Source organism: Eleginops maclovinus, chromosome 22 (genome assembly GCF_036324505.1).
Source record: "Eleginops maclovinus isolate JMC-PN-2008 ecotype Puerto Natales chromosome 22, JC_Emac_rtc_rv5, whole genome shotgun sequence".
Lineage (NCBI taxonomy): Eukaryota > Metazoa > Chordata > Actinopteri > Perciformes > Eleginopidae > Eleginops > Eleginops maclovinus.
The window spans coordinates 15,477,649-15,504,596 of record NC_086370.1 but is presented as its reverse complement, the minus strand read 5'-3'; the positions used below and the strand labels follow the sequence as shown (position 1 = coordinate 15,504,596).

The 26,948-nt window shown below is 41.2% G+C and overlaps 2 protein-coding genes across 4 annotated transcripts in view; both read right to left on the bottom strand.

Annotated features, from left to right (window-relative positions):
* kcnma1a (potassium large conductance calcium-activated channel, subfamily M, alpha member 1a) overlaps positions 1-17,713 on the bottom strand; it is a 128,921-nt gene extending 111,208 nt beyond the window's left edge. For all 3 annotated transcript variants that reach the window (XM_063874868.1, XM_063874871.1, XM_063874870.1), the window contains exon 1: positions 16,738-17,713. In XM_063874868.1, coding sequence (XP_063730938.1) covers positions 16,738-17,028 — 291 coding nt within the window. In that variant the 5' untranslated portion in view covers positions 17,029-17,713. The remainder of the gene's footprint in view (positions 1-16,737) is intronic.
* Positions 17,714-21,586: 3,873 nt separating this feature from the next.
* The window catches only part of dlg5a (discs, large homolog 5a (Drosophila)), a 34,492-nt gene continuing 29,130 nt past the window's right edge, over positions 21,587-26,948 (bottom strand). The window contains 8 exon segments of the mRNA XM_063875129.1: positions 21,587-23,682; positions 23,773-23,882; positions 24,067-24,111; positions 24,502-24,611; positions 24,813-24,940; positions 25,133-25,276; positions 25,362-25,552; positions 26,107-26,277. Coding sequence (XP_063731199.1) covers positions 23,579-23,682; positions 23,773-23,882; positions 24,067-24,111; positions 24,502-24,611; positions 24,813-24,940; positions 25,133-25,276; positions 25,362-25,552; positions 26,107-26,277 — 1,003 coding nt within the window. The 3' untranslated portion in view covers positions 21,587-23,578.

Here is a 26,948-nt window from a genome sequence, read left to right as displayed (position 1 = left end):
TTTGAGTTGATTTACATTTTTTGTTAATGCATTTGCAGACCATCTTATCAAAAGTGTTGCAACATGGAAGCTGTTTTGTTGTTGCCTCAAATATAAATAGTTTCACCACAGGTAGTTTTATAGTCAGTTCTTGCGGTGGTTTTCCTTGTGCATGCACAGAATCAAAGCACTGACAGGAGTAAGATACTGTAATCCTTGTATTATCAATTTAGTGTGTCCACATGTGTTGTATGATAAGCCTGTCCACAGTGTCCACCTGCCACCTAATACAATCTCCAGATCAAAATCCCTAGAAAAAAGCAGATGAAACTGTAAAGCAGACATTTTTAAAAGGCCACTTGACAATGCGCTATTTAAACATACACCTCTGCTTGAGCCCAGCTACCGTTACACCTGATCCTTTTTGTTTCCATTATGACCAAGTATATTAACATTTCTGCTGCTGTTTCAGTGTAAGAAATGTACCACATCAAATATAGTCTCTATTCATTTCCTTAAATGTGTCTGTGTAGAACATCTGAATTTGACTGCATGCTTAAATTTGTGTTAATTGGAACCACAGCCAGTGTTTCTCAAATATTCATATAAGCTCATCAACAAATATAATTACAAGCAATTTGCTGCTCAAGAAACTAGCGGGTGAAAATGACTGCAGAAATTTGTTTTGTGCAAAATCTCTGCCACATAGCGAGACAAATAGCTGGAAACTGATTGAAGAGAATTTAACTCTGGAGCTCAAAGAGGACAGCTACAGGCTAATTACATACTTTCAAATACAGAAAAACAATAACAAATCTAAGAATAGATACCTATTTCTAACAGAAATAATAGTTTACATATTTGCATCACAATTGAAAATGCCAAGGTTAAAAGATATCTAATCTTTTATTCCAATATTAAAAGGTGCTGCGGTGTGCTTAGGAAGGGCGTTCTAATAATGCAGGTGGCAAAATACCAAAATACCGTCACGTTATTTTTAGCTCCGTGGAGGGTGAAAAATAGTCCAAGTGCAACCTTGGTACACACTCAATCCTCGCGGCCTGGACTTTACAAGACATATATTCTCCTTCATCGGCCTAATGTCACAAACAGCAGCCAAGTCTCAAGGAAATCTCAATGTCAAGGACAGCGCTGTGCTAGGGTAACTTAAGAATGTCACGATTCATATAGAGCTTTAACGTGATCATAGTTGAGCGCGCCACGGTGAGTGTCCTAGCACTTGAGCCACTGTAGGCCCACCGCATGCTTCACATGCTGTGTCATTCATTCTTAGGCTCTCTCTGTTGTCAGTCTCTTTAATGTGCTGTCAGTCAAAATTTTGTCCCAAGCTTTTCCCACAGCATGCCCTGCTTCTAAATTCTCCCGCAGGGCATGAGGGAACTGTACTGTGAGCACTTTACACAGGATATACAATAACTGTGGTCTCCAGTTACATTTCATCAAACCTATTATTTGTGACTTTCAAATAGCATACTTAAGTAGATTGTGATGTAGCATGTGCCAATCGATCGGCATAGCGCGGCTAAACACTCCAAGAAAAACAGCGTAATAGGAGACACTCTCTCGACCAAGTCGCTGATGGAAAATATCCAAGGGATCTCTATAATGGACCCAACTGACAGCACTCTAATTCAATCACGTGTGTTGCAGTTGCAACTAAGCTGCCTCCAAATACCTACGTCTATTTTAAAACCCAGTTCAACAATGACAAACCGCAAAGACTCCAGTATGCCTGAAAAAACATTACGCAAAAGGAAAGAAACCGAACACCCAGGGCTCTCTCTGTCTAGCATGTGCAAATGCATATCTGTGTGTGCATGTATGTGCAGGGTACATACCTCTGTGTAGCCTCAGTGAGACTGATTTTGTGTTCGTCCGATTACATATAGCTGTGATCAGAGTGTAGTCCATCAGAAAGAGATGTAGGGCAAACCAGAATGTGATGCTACACAGAGATTGTTTATATGATCACTAGAAATGGTTCATTCCTCCGCATGCAGTGGACATCATAGAAAAAAGGAAATAGTCATTTTTACACACTCTAATCACCCCTACAACGAAATAAGCTCACGATATATCTTCATCTTCCTACTCTTGAACATGTATGAAAAAGGTAGGAGGCATATTTGATTCAGACTGTAAAGAGTACCACTGTGGATTCTGTGTTGGTTACTGATTTCTTTTCCTTCTTAATCAATGCGCACTGGAGCCCTACAGCTGTTGTTTACTATTAAAGCAGGATTAGAGCCACGTTTTGCGGGGTAGTTCCAGGAGACAGCACTGATCGCATAGTCGTTCCACAAATGCCTGAGTCTTTCAGATCATTTCCTGTGTCAACCTATTGGGGACAGAGGCCCTTTCCTCCTCTGCTTTCTAACCAGAAGATAAGAAAGGCTGTGACAAGTATGACTAATTGCAGTCATTACAGGTCGGAGTATTTCCCTTTAGACAATATTCCGCCTAATTCCCCTCGGAGATACACAAATCAGCATGTTCGGAAAGAGTAAATACTGCGGCACAAGGATCAAGAGCACTGTTAATGTATAATGTGCAGTAGATTGTGAATAACAGCTTGAGGGATTGTTTGTTATTGATTTATGAATATCAGGGTAAAGAAATGCCACCTCCCAGCTCAGACTTGGTCCCATCAATTATTCAGTTACAGTATCCGTGTCCACACAACAAATAAACAACTCACTGGCGTCTTCATTATTCATGAGGGATTCCACCTGTAGCGCCTCAGCTGTATTATATATGTCCCATAGGAAGCTTTACAACGGCTCTGAGAGCAAGCCATTACATTCTTCCACAGATTCTACAGATGTTCTAGCAATTGAGCTAACTCTGTAAGTAATGGCAAATATCTGTTTAAAGACTAAATGATTACCACTGATGCAGCATAATGGCTTTATAAAAAGCCTGTAATAGTAATGTAATTTTCAGCCTAGTCCCGGTTTAAACAATATCTGGTACAAACAAAGGTAGAGTCACCTTTAGCAAGCAGACGGAGCTCCCAGCTGTTCTGAGTTGTTTTGTTTTCCCAGAAGAGAGAGGTGAGTATCTTTCCCTGGCAGTAATTGGAATTGTAAAACAAAAAAACGCAATTTGTGTCTGAACACTGTTGACACAGACAGGGAAGACTTCTGAGCTCCAATACAAAAATGTAATTGCCTCGCTTTTCCTTCGATTCCCTGATGGATAGCTGCATTTAGGGGCTACACTGTATGTGCATGTACAACTTAATGTGAAAATAGAATTCCATCTCATTTCAGCACGTTATAACAGCACTTTGAACAGAAAATAATTTGATTGCTTGATCTACAAATCACAGTCCTCTTAGGTAAGACCTCAAACATAGCAGGGCAAGTGCTTCAACTGTGTCGCCATAAATGATCAGTCAAACTTATCCTTATAACTGCCCTTCTGAATACTTCTTGGAGCCTTTAGCTTACTTGCTACTGGCACCAGTTCCTTCAAACCGTCTTGCCTCCCTGCATACTGCGACACAGAGGTTGCACGGAAATGCAAACCACCACCACCGGGGTGCCAGCCTAAATGTCAGACTCCTAATGCTTTTAATGGTGTGTGTGTGGGGGGTGGAGGGGTGGGTGTGTGCAGTATGTGTAAATAAAAACAACAGGCCAAGGCTGGCTCTGAGACTGCAGTAAATCACATTATGGATTGCAATCTCTGTACATCACGGCCACTGGCTTCCCACTGCTGTTCCAAGTCAATTTGCCATATTTCATTGCTTCAAAAAGTCTGAGGGAAACTTGAGGCACCCCAGGAAATTATTGATTAATTCATCATGTTTGCATAATTGAATGTTTTTGTGAGCATAATGTGCTCACAAAAGTAGCTGCGTGTAACAAAGACGCTCTCTTTCTCTGTGTTATCGGACCTGAGGGTGGAAATGGACGTAACGACTAGACTCTGGGAGGCTGAACAAGGCTACGTACGAAAGATCCTCTTTATCTATTTATACCAAGGAGATGTATTTCCTGACGTGTGTGTGTTTGTTCTTATCGCATAGCATGCATTTTTAAATCGCATAAACCCTGTATTTCTCACACCCACATGCATGCCTCGCCAAGAATGGGTTGCTTTGATCGACAGGGAGCGTGGCAGCGATGGTCAGAGGCTGTGTGTCAGAGTAATTACAGAGCAGCCATGTTAGCAGGCCAGGGCTAGTCCCACAGGAAAAGGAAACGGCAGCAGTGCAGTGCCTAGGTAGGGTTTCACCTCAAAAGAAAACCTGCCTTTGTTCTTTTCACTGGACTGTGGATGTGAGAACATGCAGATGGCTCATTTCTCCTGCGACCCTTTTCAACGAAGACCCTGACCTCTTACAAGACAGGTGAAAGGCTTCTTCCGAGGTCCTGCTAAGGTCGCAGTTTTCAATTTCAGATCCCCTAAGCAGGGTTAGACTCCCTAACCGGGAAAGGGTAAATCACCAATGGAATAAAGAGCCAAAGGGCAGTTTATGTTCTCAGAGCAGAAGATTGTATCTTTTTATTATCTTCCTGCTGTGCATCTTTTTCCTCTTCAACCTTGCTCTTTTAGTCTGAGCGACTGGGGAAGGCACTTTTTTAAAGTGTGATAACAATGCTATGTTTCCTCATGGCATCTGTGATATCACACATAATCTGTAACCTTGTTTACATCCCTGGTGGAGGGCGAAATGAACAACAAAGGCTTCCCAGCAGAGACTAGTTTTGCGTGGCTACTAAATTGTTACACCGAGGCTCCTTTGGGGGAATACAAAGGCAGGACAATGACAGATGAGGAAGCTTTTGGTCAGGGGAAAGGGAGAGAGAAAGATAAAGTAAAGGATGGGTGGGCGGACGATGAGAGGAGAAAAGAGAAGACACCAACATATGGAGACTAATACAAATGAAGAAATCATATGAAATCAACAAAGGGGGGGGAATTAAAGGGAATAGACTGATGAGGATGTACATGCTGAGAGCCTGTGGCTTTCTGACAACTTTCCAGCATACTTTTGTTGCTCATGTTCACTTGAGACAATGTGTTCACTAGAGCAGCTGCTAAGCTCAGCGGTCTCATATTCCAACCCCTTTCAGAGTTTAGAGCAGCAATCAGAACAATACGCAGCCTCTGTCCGTCAACAATTGCCAATATACTTGTGTATGTAATGTAAGGTCCAACACCATAATGCAAACAAACACAGCCGTTTTTTAGGATTCTTAGGATTGTTTATAGATTAAACTTGGTTTTTGATGAGCTGAATGTCTGGCTTTTAGGCTTATCCAGAAATCTAATCATATCGACAAATCTGTGAATGGTGTTTAACATTAAACATGTTAGAGGACATTAAAGGATTTATAAGTTCCTACAGTGAATTCTTACTTTGGTCAAGACACGATAAAGGACAGTACTCGGGGTGAGTTTGTGAGTCTCAATGCCCCTTTACAGGCTAAATGAAATGTCTGCGTGGGATAGTCCTTTCAAATCGCCCACTCCCTCAAGATTTCACACCATTACTGGCCGTTCCTGCAGATGTGATAACCCAATCTTGCTGCCTGCTCCTGAGATCTGACCACTCCTGCCGGCAAAAACGTTTTCATATTAAATCTCAGGCCTGTCCCACCCGGAAATTAAAAACATTATTACAAATTGGTTCTTATCACTGTTATAGTTATTCACATTTAGCTGTCAGGCATCAGCAGTAATTTTGTTATTATTTACAAATCACATTTATTAATATAACCTTGTCCTTAAAAAATGTAGATCTTAATTAGCAATTAAAATAACACTGTATTAACCAATCATAAGATGACCTCAACTAAAAAACCTCATTAAAATTTTCATTAAAGAAGTACAAAATAGTAAAAACAAATGTATTAAAATAATCATTTTTCCATTTCAATATCTACAGTACCACCAGCTGTTTGTGGCTGGGCTTTTTCCGGGCAGAACATTGGACTTGACATGGCAGGAGGAGCACAGGTGGAACAAATAACATTAATTACAGTTCTGTCCCAGTAAACCAACAGTGAGCCAGCATGTACAGCGATCTGGGACTGGTACATTTATTGGTATGCAACCATTACTAATGTTATTAATTACACCTGAGCTTTTCCTGATATGACATACCAAAATGTCTGCTATGAAGAAGGCCCTCTGCCAACGCTTTCAGCTGGCGGCCCAGGACTGGCCCCATGCCTTACTGCGGCAGGTAGACTGATAATACAGTGATTCGCTTTAATAAGCTGACATACATTTATCAGAGATATTTCTTATGGCATCTATAATCAAACAGATTTGATTTACTAGGTTTGTCCATCAACGAACAGAGACAGGTTTGTTTTGCCTTGTTGCATACAAACATACATGTTTGTATGTAATCATATAGTCCTCTTTCTTGGAGCCACTGTAATTATGTTTATGTAGTTTGGGCTAGCATGGTAATATCTGGCTTCAATCTCTTTTTCAGACTGATAGTTGAAAAAGAGGGAAAGATTTTATCTCCATTCAAAAGGCCTAAAAGCCTAAGCAGTTTCCGGTACATCATGTGTTTTGGTCACATGGTTTACTGCAAGCCAAACGTTCCAGTCAAACAATAAATAGTATATCCATGACATTTGCAGCGTGCATTTATTATCCCCAAAGAATTAATCTTGTCGATTTTGAACACTCATCAGCTTCCTCCCATTGAAGCCCCTAAGGGTAAAATGTCATCTTAGCACAAAATGTAATCTAATATGCATAATCTAATAAGCAGTTTGCAATGAAATGTGCTGAGCAAATGCTCCTAAGGGGATAAACCCTTTCCTTGAGCCCCATTCTTGTGACAAACTTTACATTTTAGCCACACTGCTGGTAAGCCTGAAGAGCACTACGGTCAGTATTTGACCAACACTTTTACTTGGTCTGCAAAGCAAAAAGAAAAAACCTTACTTGGATTTTCTCCCAGTTTTTCACCATGCTTTACCACTGTCCGTGCAACATTTATTTAGATAGTAAGCTGACCATGCACCCACCTCTGCTGCTTTATTAGCAACCTGTTCACAACCCTGCTCAGTTTTAATGCCATCAATTAAACCCTGCTTTTGAGATGTCATGACTCCAACTCGTTGTGTATCCCTGTGCATTAGTTAAAGAGCTAAGAGAGGCTCTCTTAAATGACATTGGTCAGCGTTGGGTATAGTCACATTTGCATTAAAGTAAAGGAATGCATTTAATGATACATGTAACTGGATGTAATGCTTCTTTTAGTGCCTTGTAGTGCCATCTATGTTTTTTATAGTAGAAACTATACAGGTTCAAGTGTTTACGAACCAGCAAAAACCGTATAAAGCCCCAGACATTGCACATGTGTATGCAAAGCATTGCTCAGGCTCCCTTCTTGCGCTCTCCGTGGTGCTGAAAAGCTTCACTTATGCAGAATATCCGAGGCCTACTGTATGTCCATTATGTTTGAAATATCCTGCCAAAACAATAAGAAGAATCCCACGCCTCAGATGAGCAACTTAGAGAGCACTACGCTGTCTGACTATATGAAATAATCTACGCTGCTCCCCTGGTCAACATCATTATTGATCCACACATTTCAATAGAGACCATAAACTACCCAGAAGCACCCAGAGAGTGAATCTTGACTGACAATGGTAAAGAAAAAAATCCTTTAAATGTTAAAGTGATTGGTTATGACCATCTGTGTTGAAAAGATATTATAAATTTCACTTCTAAAAAAAAGTATTTATCAGCCTGCCATTCAGAATCCATTGTGTTAACATTTTACACATTTAAAAGCTGAATGCCAACAATGCTGCAATCGAGCTTCAATTCTTCTATTTAAATAACTACTAGGGAGCCACATTTTTATAACTTGACCACCACACAATGATATTACCCCACAATTTCCATTGTCGAGCAGGAAAATGCCACTGCAATTAAAGTTAGGAGGAAAGGAGGAATGTAATAAATGGCAGCATTCAAGGCATTATGCATGTCCCTCTTACAGGCAGGAAGAAAAACGGGAAATCAAATCTGGCTCTGAAGCCCTAACAAGTGTTTGTTTCTCAACAGAAGCCAATCATAGAAATAACAGCCGCACTAATTAGTTAATAAAATTATGCATATATTTACTATGTGTGTGTGCCAGATTAAATATCTACAGCCCAAATGTCACCCATGAGTAGGAATGACAGCATACTAGATATTTCAATACTGAGTTGTGGCCAAAATTCTGAAAACATAATGGTACCTCTTTCAATAACAGTAGGGCATGTAACACGGTACCCGGGGGCACGTTTGGCGCTAAAGAGTAATGTCTTAAGATCAATATTTTTTCTGATAATGCAACAATTCACTGTCACATTTGGCAGGAGGCAAGTCAACTGCCAGCAAGACAGTCCTGTATAACGTAGCTAACAGCTAATGTAGGTAACAGCTAGCGGGACGGGGTTCCATCATGTTGATGCGCACAAGCTATGTTCAGGAAAATTCAGTATTGAGAAAATACCCTGAAGGGCAGCAAGGCAATTTTATAGTCTTCCAACTACTGACCAATCATAGCATTGCTTACTCTCAACGGTATAGTCTGTCAGCCAGCAGCTCTTCATCATCATCCATCTTTAATGAGGCATTCTGTGCATCATCTGTACATGATGTCTACACATGCTGTCATTCAGGGCTCAACACAAGGCGCATCATCTTACAAAGCTCATGTCACTCACTGAAATTGCCTCACTTGGTTCAACTCTGGATACATTTTGTAGCTTTCAGAGCAATCCCGGGCTCAAAGAACCTGAGTGAGAAAGCACCTTCTGGGATTTCACGTTTGCAAGCATCATATAAGGCTCTAATTGACAGCTGGGCTATTCATTCTGCTCAGCCACTCTGGAAAATGTCAGACAAGTCAAGAGGTAAATCCATTGAGTAGCATGCCTGCTCACTGTAGCTAAACAGGGTTCAACTTGTAGGCTGTCCCTCATTGTCAGCTGAACTGGTATTTTCCCATGAAAAAACATTGTATCAGTGTCTGGTGCTCAAATAAGAAACTGACTGAAATCCTGCCAAATGGGGTGCAAACTTAGCATTGTAACATGCTGGCAATGAAGGCACATTGCTGGCATGCAGAGAGAAACCTGAGCCCTCTGTTAGCCTGCTAGGAGAATAACAATTAGCATATTAGTCTAGCCCCCTTTGAGGTTAATTGAGACAGGTTGCTAAGGGCAGCGGATGTGGGGTTGCCATGTAATACTAACACTTTCCTATCTGTCTCTGAGAGTTCACAGTTTACCCACAAGGCTGGCCTAACAGAGACATTTATGTTGCTAAGAGAGCGAGAGAGAGCTAAAACTCTAAATAGGTAGCAGAGACACCGCCAGCTGAGATCTTTGAAGGTCACTGCCATGCCCTCTACACACTCCCTCAGTCTGCGTCTCCATCTCGCTCTGTGTCACACAGCTCAAAGCAACAATTATAATGTTAACCATGTTTTGATGTGCACAAATCAGAGCCTTCCCTGATTTCTGATGGTGGGTAGTGGGCTGGGGGGGGGGGGGAAGCAAAGATGACGGAGAGAATAGGAGATGGCTGGCTCTGCCTGATAATCCGCACCAGAAAGAACTAGTCCCAGGGCTGTGCACGTACTGGCCTGTCTGATTGCTGTGTTTCCCTCGCAGTGGAATGGAAGGTTGGGAATCATCTAGTGCTTTAACACATTGGTATGGAAAACCTAACGAAAATCTATTTATTTTTGGAATAATTATACTAATTTGTAGAAAACGAGCAGCAATAATTAGTCCACAAAGTAATTTGTCAAACATCAGTTTTCAGCCTTCAGCTGTCTTGCTTTTCTCTTTATCATATTAAACTGAACATCTTTGGGATTTGGACAAAACTGGATATTTAAAGACATCAGCGCAAGCTTTGAGAAACTAGGATGGAAATTTCTCACAATTTACCTTATCGAAATTATTAAATCAATCCTAAATAATTGTACTGATGCTCCTGTAACACAAGATTTACCCAATTTGGGTTCAATAAAGTATCTATCTATCTATCTACCCATCCATAAGCGTTAGTTGAAGCATTTCTATAACATGGTAAGAGATTCCAGGCTATACTGTTAACTGTATTCATTTTTTTTTTAAAGTCAGTTTGCCACACAACATAAAACAACCGAATTAAGGAAGCATAAGCTGGCATGACATTTAAGGAGCAATAGACACTATGTGCACTACAGACTGGTATGCAGTGATAACATTGATGTGCTATCCTTCTTAAAATAAGACTTGAGTCAAACACACAAACCAAGATGTGATTAGCAACACCTTTAAAATACCATCTTAACTTTTCTCTCTAAGTTGACATTACTGAAATACAATGAATGTGTCGGTAGAGAGAGCACCCAAGCTTCACATCACACTCATCACACACATCCTCTGATGTTAAGCAGTTTAAGGACAACGACAGCTGAGGAAGAGAGCTGGTAGAATAGAGACCGCAAGCCATGACGCCGCTGGCTAGCCAGGCCCTAACTATCTCCCTCCTGCAGGCCTCCCATGCCAGCTTAGCCTAGCCGCTCTCAACCAGCAGATCTATATGCAAATGGTTTTCCACTGCCAGTTTGACTAGGCAAGGATAAGGTAGCTTAGATCCTTGCATACATTTCACATCATGGGAATGCCAGTCTAGCACTTTTCCCCCATGTGGAGCCAGGTATATCCTTCCCCTTTAACCTTTAACCTCTGAATACTTCCTGGGGCGTGGAAGTCCTTTTAATAGTCTGGTGACTGGCCAAAGAAGACATAACAGCATGACAGCAGGACAGCACGGTTTGGGTACAGGGGGGTTGACCTCTGTGTCTGCCTCATGATATACATAGTCTGGCTTGATATATAGCCTCTTCTTGTCTATGGATTACCATACATCAGCATGGCACACTACAGTTGTCCCTAGATGGCCATCAAATCAGGCCCAGAGAATTAGGGATTAGAGCTGTGGAAAGTGAGGATCTTCACTAGGGAATAACTCATGAGTCACACATTCCTTATTAGACGAGTATGAGAAAAGAAAGTTAATCAGCGATGCTAGATAAAGAAAGCTTGTTCAAGCTCACATTGAATCAAATGCGTGTTGCTGCTTATTAGGAATGTTAGGATGTTGGACCCTCGTTTGGCAACAATCATTTCAAGATGCTTGCCAATTGTAACCACTTTCTACTAAATACATAATCTGCAATTTATGATAGAGAAAATATCTTAAGTTGTAGTGCGATAGGAGGGGCGGGGGACAGGCATACTTGATGTGGTGGAAACTGGTCACGCTTTGCCCTGGGACAGCTGTGAGGCATGCTCACTCCTAGCAAGTGTCAACAACACATGACAAGACACATGTAACTCAACCACTGGCCACAAGAACATAGTGGTCCCCCTGTGTACATATTCCTGGGATGACAGGAAACAAATAAGGGAGTGTACATAAATACAGCCGCTTGAAAGAAGTCTTTATCAAGTGGTTTGTGTTATCCAATCAAATACTCAATTTGTCAGGTGTTCTGTGTTTTCTTTTCTTCAATTAGCTATGGGTTTTAATAAGCTAGTGTGGGTCGAGTTGGGCCAAGTAAGGCTGAGGGTAGTGAGGGCGACAGCTGATGTTGGGGTGTGTGCTGTATGCTGTTCTGGCGAAATGCAGCTGGTCTGTTGCCAAGCAAAAAGGAATACACGGGCTCACAACAGTTCCTCTCTGTAGGCACCTCCGCAATCCTCTCCACTTAAAGGTAATCGCAGGTCCCAGCATTCCTCATTCACTCTGCCCTGCATTTGGCTTTTCCTTGTCACATAGACGGACACAAACTCAGACTGAGTCTCATGGAAGCACTCAGGTGGGCTTTAAAACTCATGTTTGATTAATTGCTCTGCAGTAAAAGCCAAGCTGTCGTGCATAAAAATCAATCTTCAATTATGGAAAAGCTTTGTGATGATTTTAAATTCACCAAGGCTGCCACATCTCATTAGATTGGTGATCATAAGATGGATTTCCCTTTATGGTTTAAACTTGTTCACCTTTAAACTTAAAGCTATGAAGTGTTAAGTAATAATAAGTGTGCTTTACCGTGAACCCTCTAACTGCAGATTGGTAAGGGTCAGAGAAAATGGAGCCTAATGTATCCTCATACCACCTCCGCATTAGTCACATCACAGGAGCAGAGGCTAGTCCTCAGTGAGGGGGAACCAAGGCACAGCACATCAAATTCTCATTAGATAGGATGAAACTTTAATGATCCCATGATTGCCATGGGGACCCTGGGCTGGTTCAGCAGCAAGCAAACATGAGATTCAACACAAGCTAAATTTAAATGATCGTGGATAAAAGGGAAAAATAGCAGTTGCAATATTTATATTTGTTAAATAGACTTGTTTAGGCCAACATGTCAAAAAATGATAGTTTGAACAGTAAGACTGTTGCAGAGGAGGAAGCACTGAGAGATTGTACAGGCAGAGCAGCTTCTGGAGCTCCATCAGCCCTCTTGTTGAGCCATTTGGACAGAAACAATTGGACAATCCGGACGGCTGTTGGCACCAAAGTGCACATAAAACACTCCATGTGGCACCTTAGGGGGGTGAGGGGGAGGCTGTTGTTCCGAGGTGAAGTGGGAGGTGCTTTTGGTAGGCCTCATTTATATCTCACTACAACACAGTGATACAAGGTGTAGTTTGGTGTTTGGACTGAAATACATGACAGTCCAATCGACTTCACCCTGTAAACTGTCTTTGTATTGTCAGAGCAGTTTGCAGCTGATGTTAACTATAACCACTCTAGTGCTGTTCCAGAGATAAACCATCTCCCACCATACCAGCTCACAACAGGTGGAAAGTTCAATAAAATAGTTACCTATGCATTTTCAGTTTAGATTTTTAATGTTTTAACAATCAAACAGTTTTATCCTTAACAAAATGACTTTCAAAAATAACTAAAACGTAATCCTGAAAAACACAAGTGGCCAAAATGAACAAATATTTATATGAAATGATCAGATTTAGCATGTTATTTTCCTAAGCAATAATCATTCCAGAATTCTGAGTTAAGGATGATGGGCTCTTGGCTGATCTTAGCTTGTGTAGCTATACAAGCTTTGATTCTACCCTGCAAAATGAGTTAGTTTAGTTCAACGAGAGGCTCGTGCTTTCAGCAGTTTGAATAATTTGGTGTTTTCATAGCCCTGTAACAGATCATTTTAGATCATTTATATTTCCAATGTTTTAATAAAGCCAAAGCCATTTTCTCCACAGCATGATGTTGACAATCATATTTGAATAGTGATTGGTGCCACAAACGCACAGCCTCTTTACTCTTCCTCTCCACGCATCCCAAATAACAGAGGCATCATATAAGAAATCCTGGAGGTGGCATGACGCAGAGCAGATAACTAGACCATTAGATAACCATACAGCAGAGGAACGGCATAGCACAGAGAACAGCATAAAAACTCTACGCATTCAAAAATATAAGACTATAGGGAAGAGATTATAGAGCAGGTGTATATGCTAACAAGACATGGCAGTGGTTCTCTCCACTTCAGCACTGAATGGTTGTGCTTCCATTTCTTTCAGTCATGCATTAGCATTGTCTAGAGTGAGTCTTTCCCTCAGTAGGAAACCCCTTATGTGTGAAGTCTTCTAGCTGCACTGTGAAAAGAGAGTGATATAATGAATCTCATGCAGACACCCGGAGAGCTGGTGTTTGCAGAGGGATGTACCATCGGGAAAATCAAATCACAAATGTGGTTGATATGTGGTTTTAAAATGCCATCTGAACACCCAGCATATAAATGATGGCATAAATGTTGCCATTACTGGCACAGGGTTAGAAAAATCAATACGAGTTTGTTTTATTTAGTGTTTTATGTTGCCTTTTTAGTCCAGGCAGACGGCACCATACCTCTAAAACCTTGTTTTGTTGTCTGCAATACAATTGCCCTGTCCTGTTTTAGGAAGATAGAATTAAAAAAGGTGATCCTTGGACTTTCCGGCTTTACAGTGAAAACCATGCAGATTACCACACTGAAAAAAATGAAACGTTGACTTTAATTGAATGTATTAAGTCAACAAATTAATTATAAGTTAGTTGAAAGCAAAAATGTTAAGTATGAATAAAAACTATGTGGTTCAACTTAATATTATTGCTTTCAACTAACCTCAGACAACTATGTGTAATTTGTTGATAATAATACATTTAATCAAAGTCAACGTTTCAGTTTTTCAGCGCAGCACTGTGTGTGAACTGTCCAGATACCAAAGAATGAAAAAGTTCAGTTTCATTTTGCTGCATTTAACTATCTCATTCCCTTACGACCCATGAACTCTCACTTTCAATCCTGAGAGAGAAGAGGACCATTCAGAAGAATAAGGACACAGCTGTGTGTCAATGGCAGAGCACAGAAGGACACTTTGCAATGCAACACCCCCTCAAAACCTTCATCACCCTGACACCCCCTGTTTCCACTTCCTCTTGTATCTCTCCCAGAGTTTCCAACTCTATTTCCTTGCCTCTGATTCCAGGTTCTCGGTATTGAAGAGAAAGCCGACAACCCCCCCACAGCCAACTATGCATCCTGTTTCTGACACATGCCAACTTAGCCGGCCGCACCAGTCAGCTGAACACAGATCCAGTTTCCCCTTCTTAATACTCCTAACAAGCCTTCTCCGTCTGTAGCCAAGTGTCAAGCCTACCAAAGTCACCTAACGGGATGGCTCTGCCTCCCTCACACAGCAACAAAGAGAGGGAGCACGCAGAAACATGCTTTCCTTTTTACCGTTTCTATATATTTTATTTTTGTTTACAAGAGATGAGATGCAACTAGATACCCACCAGCAGTCACAAGATGGATACCTCATTATATTTGCACGGTTTACTTTCATGGCTTTCCTAGCAAGACAGTAGCAAGTATGAAGGATGACATTTGGTTTGCTGCCATTTCCGATTCTGGGATCCATGAGCATAACAAAATGACAGGAGGCAGACAGCCAAGTAATAGACTGAATAGCACACAGTGCACAATTATCCTTCACTGTCAATAAGAGCTGTTTAGAAGGGAACATTTCTTGTAAGCAGACTTGAAAATAAACTGAATCAGCAGAGGCCCAGTATTTAAACTCTGATATCATGTAAATGTCGACTTGTTTTTCAATATGCAGTCAATAGCCTGGATAACTTAAAGGCAATGAAGAAAGTTTTATGATGGGCAACATGTTATGTTCTGTGTAAAGAAGAACACATCATGTTTTGTATATCATTGACTATATTGACATTACTGAACATTTCAATTTATATGGCAAACTCAAAAATCATTGCATTGGAAATCAAATTGACGTTCAATTCTTCACAAACTTAAAATGAAATGGTCACTAATAACTCTGTCAAATTTAAAGATGCACAAAAAAAAAGAATTGAATCTTACAGCATTGAGCGTTGCAGAGCAATAGGGGCTATTTTCTGCTGTTGGGCCAGTTGAGGATGATGACTCTGTGCCCTGTCTCCCACCTGTCATAATACCAAACAGAAAAAGGGCCAAGGCCACCAAAAGGACATGGAAAAAGAGCAGCAGGAGAGACACAGCTCATCCATTTGAATTGAACACAACCCAAACATACTGTATCAAGGACACGGATCGAGCTCTCTTCCGTCCATCAGTCACTACATCCTCTTTTCCACCTGTTTATACTCGATGCTTGAGACACAGCAAATAGCTACCGGTATTTGTTTTCCCATAATAAAGATCAAAATATTGTTTAATGCCTAGGAATACAAATATGTTTTATGCCACGTTTTGTAGACTCTGAGAAACATTACCTTTCCAATGCCCCTCTGTTCAGACCGGGAACGACTTGCACCATACACAAGTGTGAGTCATATATGAAGCAGGCTTTGATAAACACGTGAATCAGCCATGATTCATCGTAAAAGCAGGCCACCCCAAGCAAAATAATTGACAGTCACCAATTTTAAAATCCTACTTCTATATCTGTACTGCAGACAGGTTACTTCCATTATTCCAAAATACATTTCATTTGCAGCAAAAACACATTCCAGCCGACACTGAGTGTAGAAAATTAAGAATGAAATTACAGAAAGCAACAAATAGGGATTCTTTAAGACTAATTATTGCAGAGTTATACTATAAAGGGACCTATATGTTTTGGCGTCTGTATGAGAAGTCCCATTGGGCTTCATTAGGTCTCACTGGAAGAATGTACAGGATCATATGTTGAGTTACATGAAACTTGTGGATGGTCCCCTGAAACGTTTACTTGCACAGTACAAGTCAAGAGCTGATGTATTAATATTATACGGATAATTTTATGTAAGTTCAAGAAAAATCAAATGAAGGAACTGCTCTCCTCTCATCCTACCCATATCTGTCATGCAACACCACCCCCATCATTCAAAAGTGGGAGTTAGTAAACACAGCCAAAGGATAATACCAATCTTCAAGAGATGCATTCATTATAAAAGCACTGCAACTGGCACCTGATATCTGTTTGGTGGGTGCAAGTAAGTAGGAGGAGGAGGAGGAGGAGGAGGAGGAGGAGGAGGAGGAGGAGGAGGAGGAGGAAGCCATCAAACTAGCTCGGTGGCATGTCACTTGCACGATAAAGGCCATTACAGAAGTCATGCCAGTGTAACACAAACATACAATATGTGCATCAATATGGGGCGTATAAATAGATCTTACATCTACAAATTGATTTTGGACAAACATACCTTCTGTTTGACGTTGCAGTGGCAACAAACCGTCCACATATATTTCAGTGTCCTCCACAGCAGGATGATGAAGAGACCCCCAAAAAACGTCACCATGGAGGAGGCGAGGAATGCCCACCACATACGCTGCCCATTATTGTCGCAGGGCACCTCAGACGAGAACGGGATGACAACGTCTACCATCTTGGATATTAAGATTGAAGAGTCCTGATTTATATTATTATTGATATTGCTTGTCCTCATAGAGCTGTCGCTTCCATGGGGAACGGTGCCACCTGCCTCAGCTAGCATTTAGGAGCCTTGGAGAGCCTGTGCCAGCGTCCCCAGCCCCACTCACCAGCCATATTGCTTGAAAAAAAAAAAATCCCCCTCTTCGCTGTATTATGTTCACCCACCCGATGGAGTCTCTTTCAGTATTTTAGCAGCCTATGAATCGTTTATTCGTGACAGCGTGAGACACCGCACACGCGAAACTGTCCAAAAAAGCGGGTCGGTGGCCCTTGGACAGAGGCATTTAAATCCGCAATATTGACGAATGTGTACCTTTTCTTAGTCTGAGGGGTTTTCTGGGTCTTTCGAGCCAAAAGCCATGGCGAAGACGGCGTCGTGTGCAGCCGTCGAGGCTGCCAATGCTTTGTCGGGTAATGGTAAACACAACAGCGAAAATGTTAGCAGCCTGTTCTCCGCGAGGCGACCTCTCTAGCCGTCTTCCATCAGGGATCCTGTCGATTAGCAGGCGGAGGATTCGATCGATCAATTTCACTTTCTTTAAGCTTCAATCGACTGGAGCGTGTTAAAAAAAAATAATACAGCGAAAAATTATATGAATCTACGGTTGGTGAGTGGGATCTGCAGCGTTGAAGACTACATAATCTTGCGGGTGTTTTCGTTGTCAATTCTGCGTAAAGAGGACAAGCGCTCGGGTGGATGTCACTGTCTCCATTGGATCCCCTGCAGCCCTGGCACCGAGCGGCCAGCTGAGAGCGCCTGTCAGATCCGCTCCAGAGGAGAGAGCGGGGAGATTTACAGGTAGGAGGGCGGAGCGAAGCGCTAATAATAAAGATGGACAGAGGGCAGTAATACAGCGACGATGTTTATTCCCAGTGCCGACCCGGGTCTGCGCTGCTTGGGTGTATGAAAGAGGTAGCCTACAATTGCGCCTCTGCGTCTCTGATGCGCGTCAATGACGCACGTCGCAAAAACACGAGGAGGCTTTAAAAAGCAAGCTTTATCGATCAGTGATAAATTCAAGAGTTATAGATGATATAAACATTACAGGAAATGACGAGTCCCCATAGGAATTGTCGTGGTGAGACAGCGAATATAAAAGGACGGTGAAGTGAGGTTACTTATCTTTGACTACAACACTGGCTCTATGAATGTTACTGGGCTGACTTTTTATTAAGGATAGTGCTCCCACTTTTCAATTACTGAGTCTGTGGCTTGTCATCCATGCAAAATGGGCTTCACTGTTTTCATTGCGTTATGAATGTCCTTCCCGGTCAATTACGGTAATATGCTTACACTTTTAGCGCACATATTAGGTCAAAAACAGGTGTGGATTGGTGATGACGGAGAGGCATGACTGCAAGTAGTTAATGGCTACACACAGATGCCCAGCCAGACCAATGGAAAGGGAGTAAACAGCTGACAGGGGGGGCCTGAATAGCCAGTGACCCCTGTGCACCAGAGCTGCCAGGTGCACACAGCCACCTGTGTCTCTAAGCTCCAGACCTCTTGGTGGTTGAAAACCCCCCCCCCCACTAATCTGCCTCCCAAGTCCTTGAGTTCTTCAATTGAGTGACAGTGAGATTAAAGGTTCTTAGCCCTTCTGCAGTATGTCTCGATGTTGATGCAACATGATAACAAATATCAACAATAATATATTTATTATATATTTTATATGACGTTGGAAATGATGACAACTCTCAAGCGCAGGTCATTTGAAAAGTAAACATGCCTGAAGTGTGAAGACATGTGATGTCAGTACTCTGATGGTAATTTATTTGTCCCCTTTATTTCCTTCACATCGTCAATGTTTTTAAGAATGAAGCTGCAGTATATCTTCAAGATCAAATCAGACAGTCAAAACTACCTTTTCAAGTATAACATCTAGCTATATTACGACATTTATTGAAATGTTGATTTATGGGTAAAACGCACCAGTGAATAGCATCTGAACAGCTAGTTCTCAGGCAGCCAAGTATAAGGATGGCCTTGAAGAGCAGCTCTAAGGTTGTCCTCCTGCTGGCAGCATGGTGAACTGTCTTATTTTAGTAAAAATGTTGTTGCCAAAGCAGCAAAATGAATTGCATCACCATTTTTCCTCAAACACTGCAACATTTAAAAAAAGAAATACCATTTTTCCTTGAACTTAGGCATTTACATTTTAAGCTGAAATTTCCCATGCCTCATGACTATGAATTTTGTATTAATACTCACATAATCACATAAAGGGCGGATTAAAAAATATATTATCTTGAGAACTGTAACATTTATGGTGATTCACACAGATTTATAAATATAACTGCAAATAAGTTATGTGGCACATTATCTGATAAATGTACAAGAAGGGAAAACAAAAGGGAATTTTACACCATACTCTGTGTACAAGCCAACAGTCCGGAGCAACAATACACCAATAGAAACGGTTACAGAAAGTAAAACCGTCCGCAGCACATGCTACATAAGTTGTGTGTCCTAATAAATCTTGCTGGCATTTATAGCCAGCCGCAGAAAAAGGGACTTGAATTGATCACCCCCCCCCCCCCCCCCCACGAAAGGCCAGCTGTTGGTCGAGTGGTTCCTATAGGACAGCAGAACTTTAACCAGAGGGTGTCAGTGCTGACAGATGAAGAGAATAACTCGAGAGCAGTCAGGTGGTAATCCCGCAGGACATTTGGAGATGCTGGAGTTAACGTGCTGGAGAACAAGCAGAAGGCCAAACCGGACAAATTCATCCCTCCTTGCACAGAGATGGCAAAGGCCATGTGGCTTGCCAGAGTGGACTACAAAGATCCCTCACTGCGAGAGCTCTCAAGTTCAGTTGAGCTATCAGCAGCTGTCCTGAAACAGACACCTCAGCAGGAGAGCTGGAGACCCTACCCCTTTCTAAAACAGGCAAAAGGATACTTGAAGGACATTAAGAATTGAGACACAACACAGCAGACCAGCACCTACACAATATCAGATGTAGTGTGACGTAATTAGTGACCAAAACCTCAAGTGAATATCACTGACCTTTTCACCAACGAACAGTTATCAGGCCTGAGGTGCAGGCAGTTTGAGCCACTAATGGATGATTTGAAGACACTGGGTACTCTCGTGCCCCAATGAGCCCGACAGGCAGCTGGAGGGTAGTCATCCACTGTGACATAATTTGCTTTAGGTCCTTGTGACCAGTGATGTGGTGCTCAGAGGAAACAACCTCTAGCTAAAGGCACCCAATCAACCAGCAAGATGTAGTGTAGCTACAGGCTGTCCAACTGCATGGGACGTTACTCTCACAGAAATAGTTTTTCTTGGATAGGGACAGAATATATGTACATCATGTTCCTACGCCTGGGCACACATTCATTGGACTTGTTGCCAGTGCCCGGGTCAGTTTAGGAGTAAAAAAGTGATTTCTTTAGTAGAAAAAATACTTTTATTTAGACACATTATGTTTCTGATGTAAATGTCAAGTTATCATATTAGCATGCATGTTCAGAGCAGGAATAACCAGCCAGATAAGGATACACCCATTCAAATCAAGTATGTCAAAAAAAGTTATTTGTAATTGTGTGAATTCCTTACATCAACTATATTTCAAGACATTTGAAATGCGCAGAAATCAAATGTATTTACAATATATAAATCTGAAGCATGTTAGATGACGTGCATCAAGGTTTGTTGATAGACATTGAAAGTGCAGACATTTTAAAATGCATGAACAGAGACTGAAAACTAAATAAATGTCACCTTTATTGGTGTGGTTTGACCAAAGAGGGATTAAAACTGCTCTGCTGAATTACACCTATTGAATAAGACAACATTATTCATCACCAATTCTATTTTGCATAATCACTCTGAGTGGTGGATGCTTATCAGTTTATGTACTTTAGATGTGTTGCAAACACGTGTACAGCCTAAGATGAATAAAACCTGATTTAAAAGTTCCTTAAATGAGTCATACATACAGTACGCCAGCAATCTTTTCAAGATGAAATTCCTATTTGTGCATATTTGATTCAATGTTCTAGTCTGTAGACACGTTAACCCGTCACCATCAAGCAGCAGCACATGACGTATGACTGCAATGCCGCTGAAGAACAAATAGAGCCCCGGTGTGTTATAAAGTGTATAGAAACCCGAGTGCGGCGCTTCTTTAATGCAGCAAGGCCACATCTTTATCGCTCCCGCTCTCTGAGATCCGGGCAGATATTGTCACACAACCTTATCTCAACTCAGAAATGGATGGGTATTTTATCTGCCAGTTTCATTTGCTGCTTCTTTCAGAAAAAAAGACACTTTTGATATTTTTACATCACTGAAGGACACTGTCACATTTCAGCTAGACATTTACAGAAACACATTTGCTCTGTGCTCTGCTTTCATCCTCTTCTTGGAAAAAGAAGAAAAAGGAGCAGCATATTGATAACTTTACCCTTTTCATCTCAAATATCCTTAGTACACAGTTCTCACTGAAATACTTCTGTACTTTAATGCAGTAAACATGATTATTCTTTCCTCTACATTTTCCAATTGTCACCTTGTTGTTTAGGTACCATTAAAAACACAACACTATTATAGAATGACATTTTTTTTGACAATATTATACTGTAGACAAAAATTCAGACTTAGTCCTTAGCGTGATACAGAAAATGAGTTTTATTCTCATGTTAATGTCTCAACATACAAATCACATTCTCTTTAATAAAAGAAAAGTTCAATCAGTACCTGGCATCTAGACTCTTCCTAAGCATACAACCATTTCACGGTGTACCTCTCTAACATATGCTATCTACTCAGAAAAATAGTAACAATACAGTTTGCTTCTGCTTAGTATTTTTAGCCCAATAGTCAAACTTGTGGACCAATTTTCCTTTGAAAAATTGTGCAAGAATAGATCCCTTTTTAATAATTCAAATAAGAATCCTTTTTTTCTAATTAAGAATAAAAGGCCATCAATGAAATGTAAGGAACTGATGTGATAAGATAAAAACGTGTATTAGTTACAGTAGAAATTATAGTACCTATTGGTAGTCTATTGGAAACCTAGGAACAGTTACATGTTTAAGGTTAACAGATAAACAAGTGCAAAACAGAAATAAAAGGATAAAGTTGCCTTAGTGGATTTTGGCACAATAAGATACAGGATATGGTTTCGAGGAAGGGCACAATATTTTAGTCAATATCTTTTGCCTTTCTTAATAAAAAATACAATTAAATAACAATGAAAAGTCACTAACATTTAAACAGAGCAGAGTAAAACCCTTTTGATATTACCCTGCACACTTTGCTTCATAGTGTCTCTTTTAACGAGTACATCGATAAGTGACTGACAACCAACCACAGAGAAACAAAAATAAATTCTTTTTTAAAAACATGCTAATACCTGCTAAGACATGACTCAACAGCCAGACGTTCCTAGGCGTATGACCTAGTGAAAATACATGTAATATATATATATATATATATATATATATATATATGTTTCTTTTTTTCAGTTGTATCTGCATACTGTATATGTTATACTCTATATTGTTGTTAAATATTTGTTAAAGAGAAAGAATGATAGTTACACAGTGGTCTGTCTAGCCCTGGAGTGCACTCTGAGGAGTTAACCTGTTGGCTGCTGCTTCAGCCAAACCTCAAAACCTCACCATTGTCATGCGCGCTACAATTTACTGGTCTCAAATCAGCCTCTAAATCGTCTTGTCCATGGTGTGTGAAGTGATGCAATGGAAACTTTTTTTCAAGTTCTTGCTCTGTGACCAAGGGGCTGGTTTCAGATCAGGCTTCTTCTCCGAAGGCACTTCCAAACCCTAAACTGTTCACACACCCAGCTACTATAGAAACACAATGCATAGAGCAAACATCGATGTGTTTGGAGTTAACATGGCCGTCCCTGCTGGCAGTCAGCGCCAGTAAAACCACAGCTACATAATTAAAAGAGGTGTGATGATTTTTGCATGTTCTGATAAACATCACGAGGAATGTCATATCTGATCCTGGCATTCCATTTCTACAGCATCGTATTTATGCTAATACACGACCTTGATTAAACTGACATTGTCAATACAATTGTGTACAACGGTCTCATTATTTTCTCTCTCTCTTTCTCTCTCTCACACAGACACACACACACACACTCACTCACAAATCACAAACACAATTAGTTGTCAGTCGTCGTTAAACTGGTGCATAATTTTAGGGAAACCACAAATGTTAATTTGGTACAAGGGGGAGGGGTGGGGCTGAACTTCATTAGTGTTGAGGTTTGTGTACAGGGGGAGGGACACCCATTCAAGAAAATATTGAACACCTATAGTCAGACTCATCTTTTGACTGTAAACGGACGCTTACAATGCAGCATTACAAATACACCAGCAGAAACCCTTAGGGAAGACTGACTGAACTTTTAACGTCGAGGTTCCAGTGCTACCAACCTGCTCCGCAGCACGTCAGAAATAAATGGAGGCTCTGATTATAAATCAAGACAAAGACAGATAAAAAAATATCAATAATTTACATAACTTGCTTACTGTAGTGTACCTATTGGTATAGTGTGAAAGAGTTAATTAGTGTTTGGGGAATGGAGATGAGGGCCGCAGCTCACTGTAGTGGCAGCCAGTCTCCTCTAGGGGCAGCCGAGTGGAGTCCACAGGACTTTACTTTGTTCTTGATCAACTATAGTCATGATCTGAGTGCAAATGTAGGGGAGGGTGCCGCCTTGGACGATACCTGAAAACAAAAGGTAATGTTATATACAGTGCATAGAAACTGTGCATATGGGGATAGTATCTGTATGAAATGTTTTGATTAGAAACAAACCTGTGAAGAATTTGCTGTACTCTTGCTCTATCTTCTGCGCACTTTCAAATTGCTCCTTGGAATGTTTTTGAGATACTTTGTCCCGCAGATAAACCGGATCTTTCTGCTCCCTGTGGGGGGAAAGCGGGAAAGACTTTTAGATCGGCGCATGGGAGGTATTAAACCTTTACCATTTTTCCTCCTGTTATTTTCATTGTGTCAAATGAAGCTTTCGATCACTCAGAGTGTCTAATACTTACAACTGATACAGTAAGCATAAACTGATAACAGTTTATGCTGAAATGTAGACTTCACCTGTTAATTATTTTGCCAGTGAGGGTCTTGGGAGAGAAATCTTTTCTGAAAATCAGTCAAAAATTAGGTAATCCATTACTTTGTCTATAGTTTATCAGGTTTTGCAGTATAGATATTAAAAGTGTGCGCTGTTGACCTGATGAATCCTGGCAAAAACATTTTAAACATACAACAAATGTGAAGTAAAGTAGGGTACACCACAGACTGAGAGACTTTATCTTAAAAATAAATGACCAAAAAGAACAACAGGACGTTTCATCAGTCATTTGGGATTATGCAAGAGTTTGCAGTGGGGTGGTGGGCTGTCACAGACAAAATGGTTCATGGTGGGATGGAGAGTGTGAAGGCTTATCCTGCTGGGTCCATCATCCACACACTAGCACAGAAACACACTGTACCATGACAGTATGTGTGGCTCAAAGAAATGCCACTTACTTGATCTGCTTTGCGTTTTTGTAGCGGACGAATACAACAATTGGATAAATGTGAACGCTGTGGAGCCTCTCAATGGCGTGCGAGGCGATGTCGAGCAAACAGTGACATCCCTGTGTCCAAGAAAAGAATAGAAGAGAAAGAACACACTTTTTTTAACACAGTTTCAAAAGGCAATGACACCTGCATTCATGGATATTGAAGATTAAAGTGCAGCCGTAGTGATAGCTTATCTTGAGCAGAGATTAAAGACACATTGGAGCCTCTATCTTTTCTGATAAAATCAAATGATAAAAGAAAGGACAGGCTAATACCTTCTCCGTTATCTCCTTTATTGAAGCAACAGTGGTCACGTCAAAATGGCCACTTCTGCGCTTGTAGTCGATGAAGAGGCAGTCTTTGACGCCCCGCTCGATGGCTTGCTGGGATGCCTTCATCACCTCTGCAGACATCACAGAAAGAATAAAGAAAACTTAGCTAAAGAAGGAAAACTATTCATACTACTATACAAACCAAACCTCCCAGTTTTTCAACCCTAAAGTCTTTATAAAGATGCAGAAATATTAAAATGGAAACGCTAAATGTATTTCCCTTATTTTTGGGACTGACAAACATCTGAATAAGGTGAACTCACCCAGTACACATCTGCAGAACTTCCCAGGAGATTCTTTGACCAGCATCTCCTTGACAGCGTCAGTGAGCGGCCCCAGAATGAGTACGGGTCTTGGAGAAGCGCACTCCACCTTCTGGACCCGCTGGTATGCCAGGCTCACACAATCTGACACAAAAAAACATACGTATCAATCAAAAAAGGATCCCGAAAAAGAGTGACATTGTTGTGCTTCCTGCTGTTTCTGTCTTACCATCAAGGAAGGGGATGGAGTCCGTGCTGACTGTGTCCATAGCCACCATCTCTTTGCTGTCTTTGGAGCTGCTTCGTTTGTGTTTCTGTTTCCTCCTGAAGAAGGATCTGCGGGCCGCTGCAGAGAGCGTCTTACCGGAGTCTTCCTTCATTTCTGTCACACTGTGTCTGCGGTAAAACTCTTGGTCCATCCTAACACACACACACACACACACACACACACACACACACACACACCTCTTAGAAAAAGGCTTTGTGTGCATTGGTGTTAAAGTATGTCTCAAGTTTTCTATTTTTAGACACATTAAAGCCCCTGAAGGGTTTCTAAAAGTTTCAATTGTTTAACCATTTTTGCACCAAGATGAGAAAGGTTTAGTTTAGGCATAGATGTGAGGGTTAATCCTGGTTGGACAAAATTATAAATCTCTGTTAATTTTAGCATTTGTTGAGAATTGCTTCTTACTTGAAACCATCTCTTCAGGCCTCGAAGTACAACATTATAAAAAATATATATATCTTTAGTAAAATAACTTAAATGCATGTCTGTAGAGACATACAATAAATGGATAACATGACTTTGCCGTGAGTGCAAAAAGGACAGCACAAAACATATGGAAGAGAAGGGACATTACACACGACTCCTACATCGCAGCAGTATGGCACAGATTGTTGTCACAGCTGTTTCAAACTGTCCTCCAGCTCAAAAATGTATGCGTGTGTAAGCGTGCATTGCATTCTCCACCCACATGTACTTGCTGGGTATCTGCCCCCTCTGGATCTGCTGTGCGTTCTCATCTAGCTGCCAGGCCATCCACGTCCCAAAGCTGCCCTTTGGTAAAGACTCATCCACGTACAGGATGTCATCCTTCTTAAAACTGAGGTCCCCCTCCGCCTCCCCCGTACGGTCGTAAAGTGCTCTGTTGAGAGGGAGGGACAAAGATATATGGGCCGTTATGAAGAGCAGCCTAGAAGGAGCGAGTGGAGGAGAATAAAGTGGATGAAGTGAGAGAGAGCAGGTGTGAAGAGAACAAGATCCTGAATTAGAGAAGATGAGAAAGGAAGTGTGGAGAAAGTTAATCTATTGACAGCAGAAGCCTTGCTCGCATCTTGTTGGAGCCTCGTAAGTCATTGCCCAACAGCCTATCAGTGACAGGCTGTAAGGCTGAGTGTATTTACTGCAGATGACGACACAAGCCCACTTGCCTATATGACAAGTGACTGCGGCAGCTGAGGCAACAGGCCCTGACAGACTCCCAACAATAAACTATTTCAGAGCTCCATGTTCCATTCATATAGGGTGCATTTCTAATGGCCTGGAAAACCCTGAGCGCTAAAACACCTAAATAGATAACCTAAATGCGTGGTGCGATTAGCAGCATTGCAGTCACACGCTGGATCTGGGACATAATTGGTTAGATGAGATAGATTCCATCTTGTCCAAAGGGGCTGCAGTGGTGAGTATATATAGCAGCATGCACAGAGAGGAGGCTGCTTAGGGAGAATGAATGTGGTCCTCTCACAGAGCTGTTACACATAAACGCCCGACATTGACCTGTGTGCATGTGCGCTGTGTATACACGTGCATGTA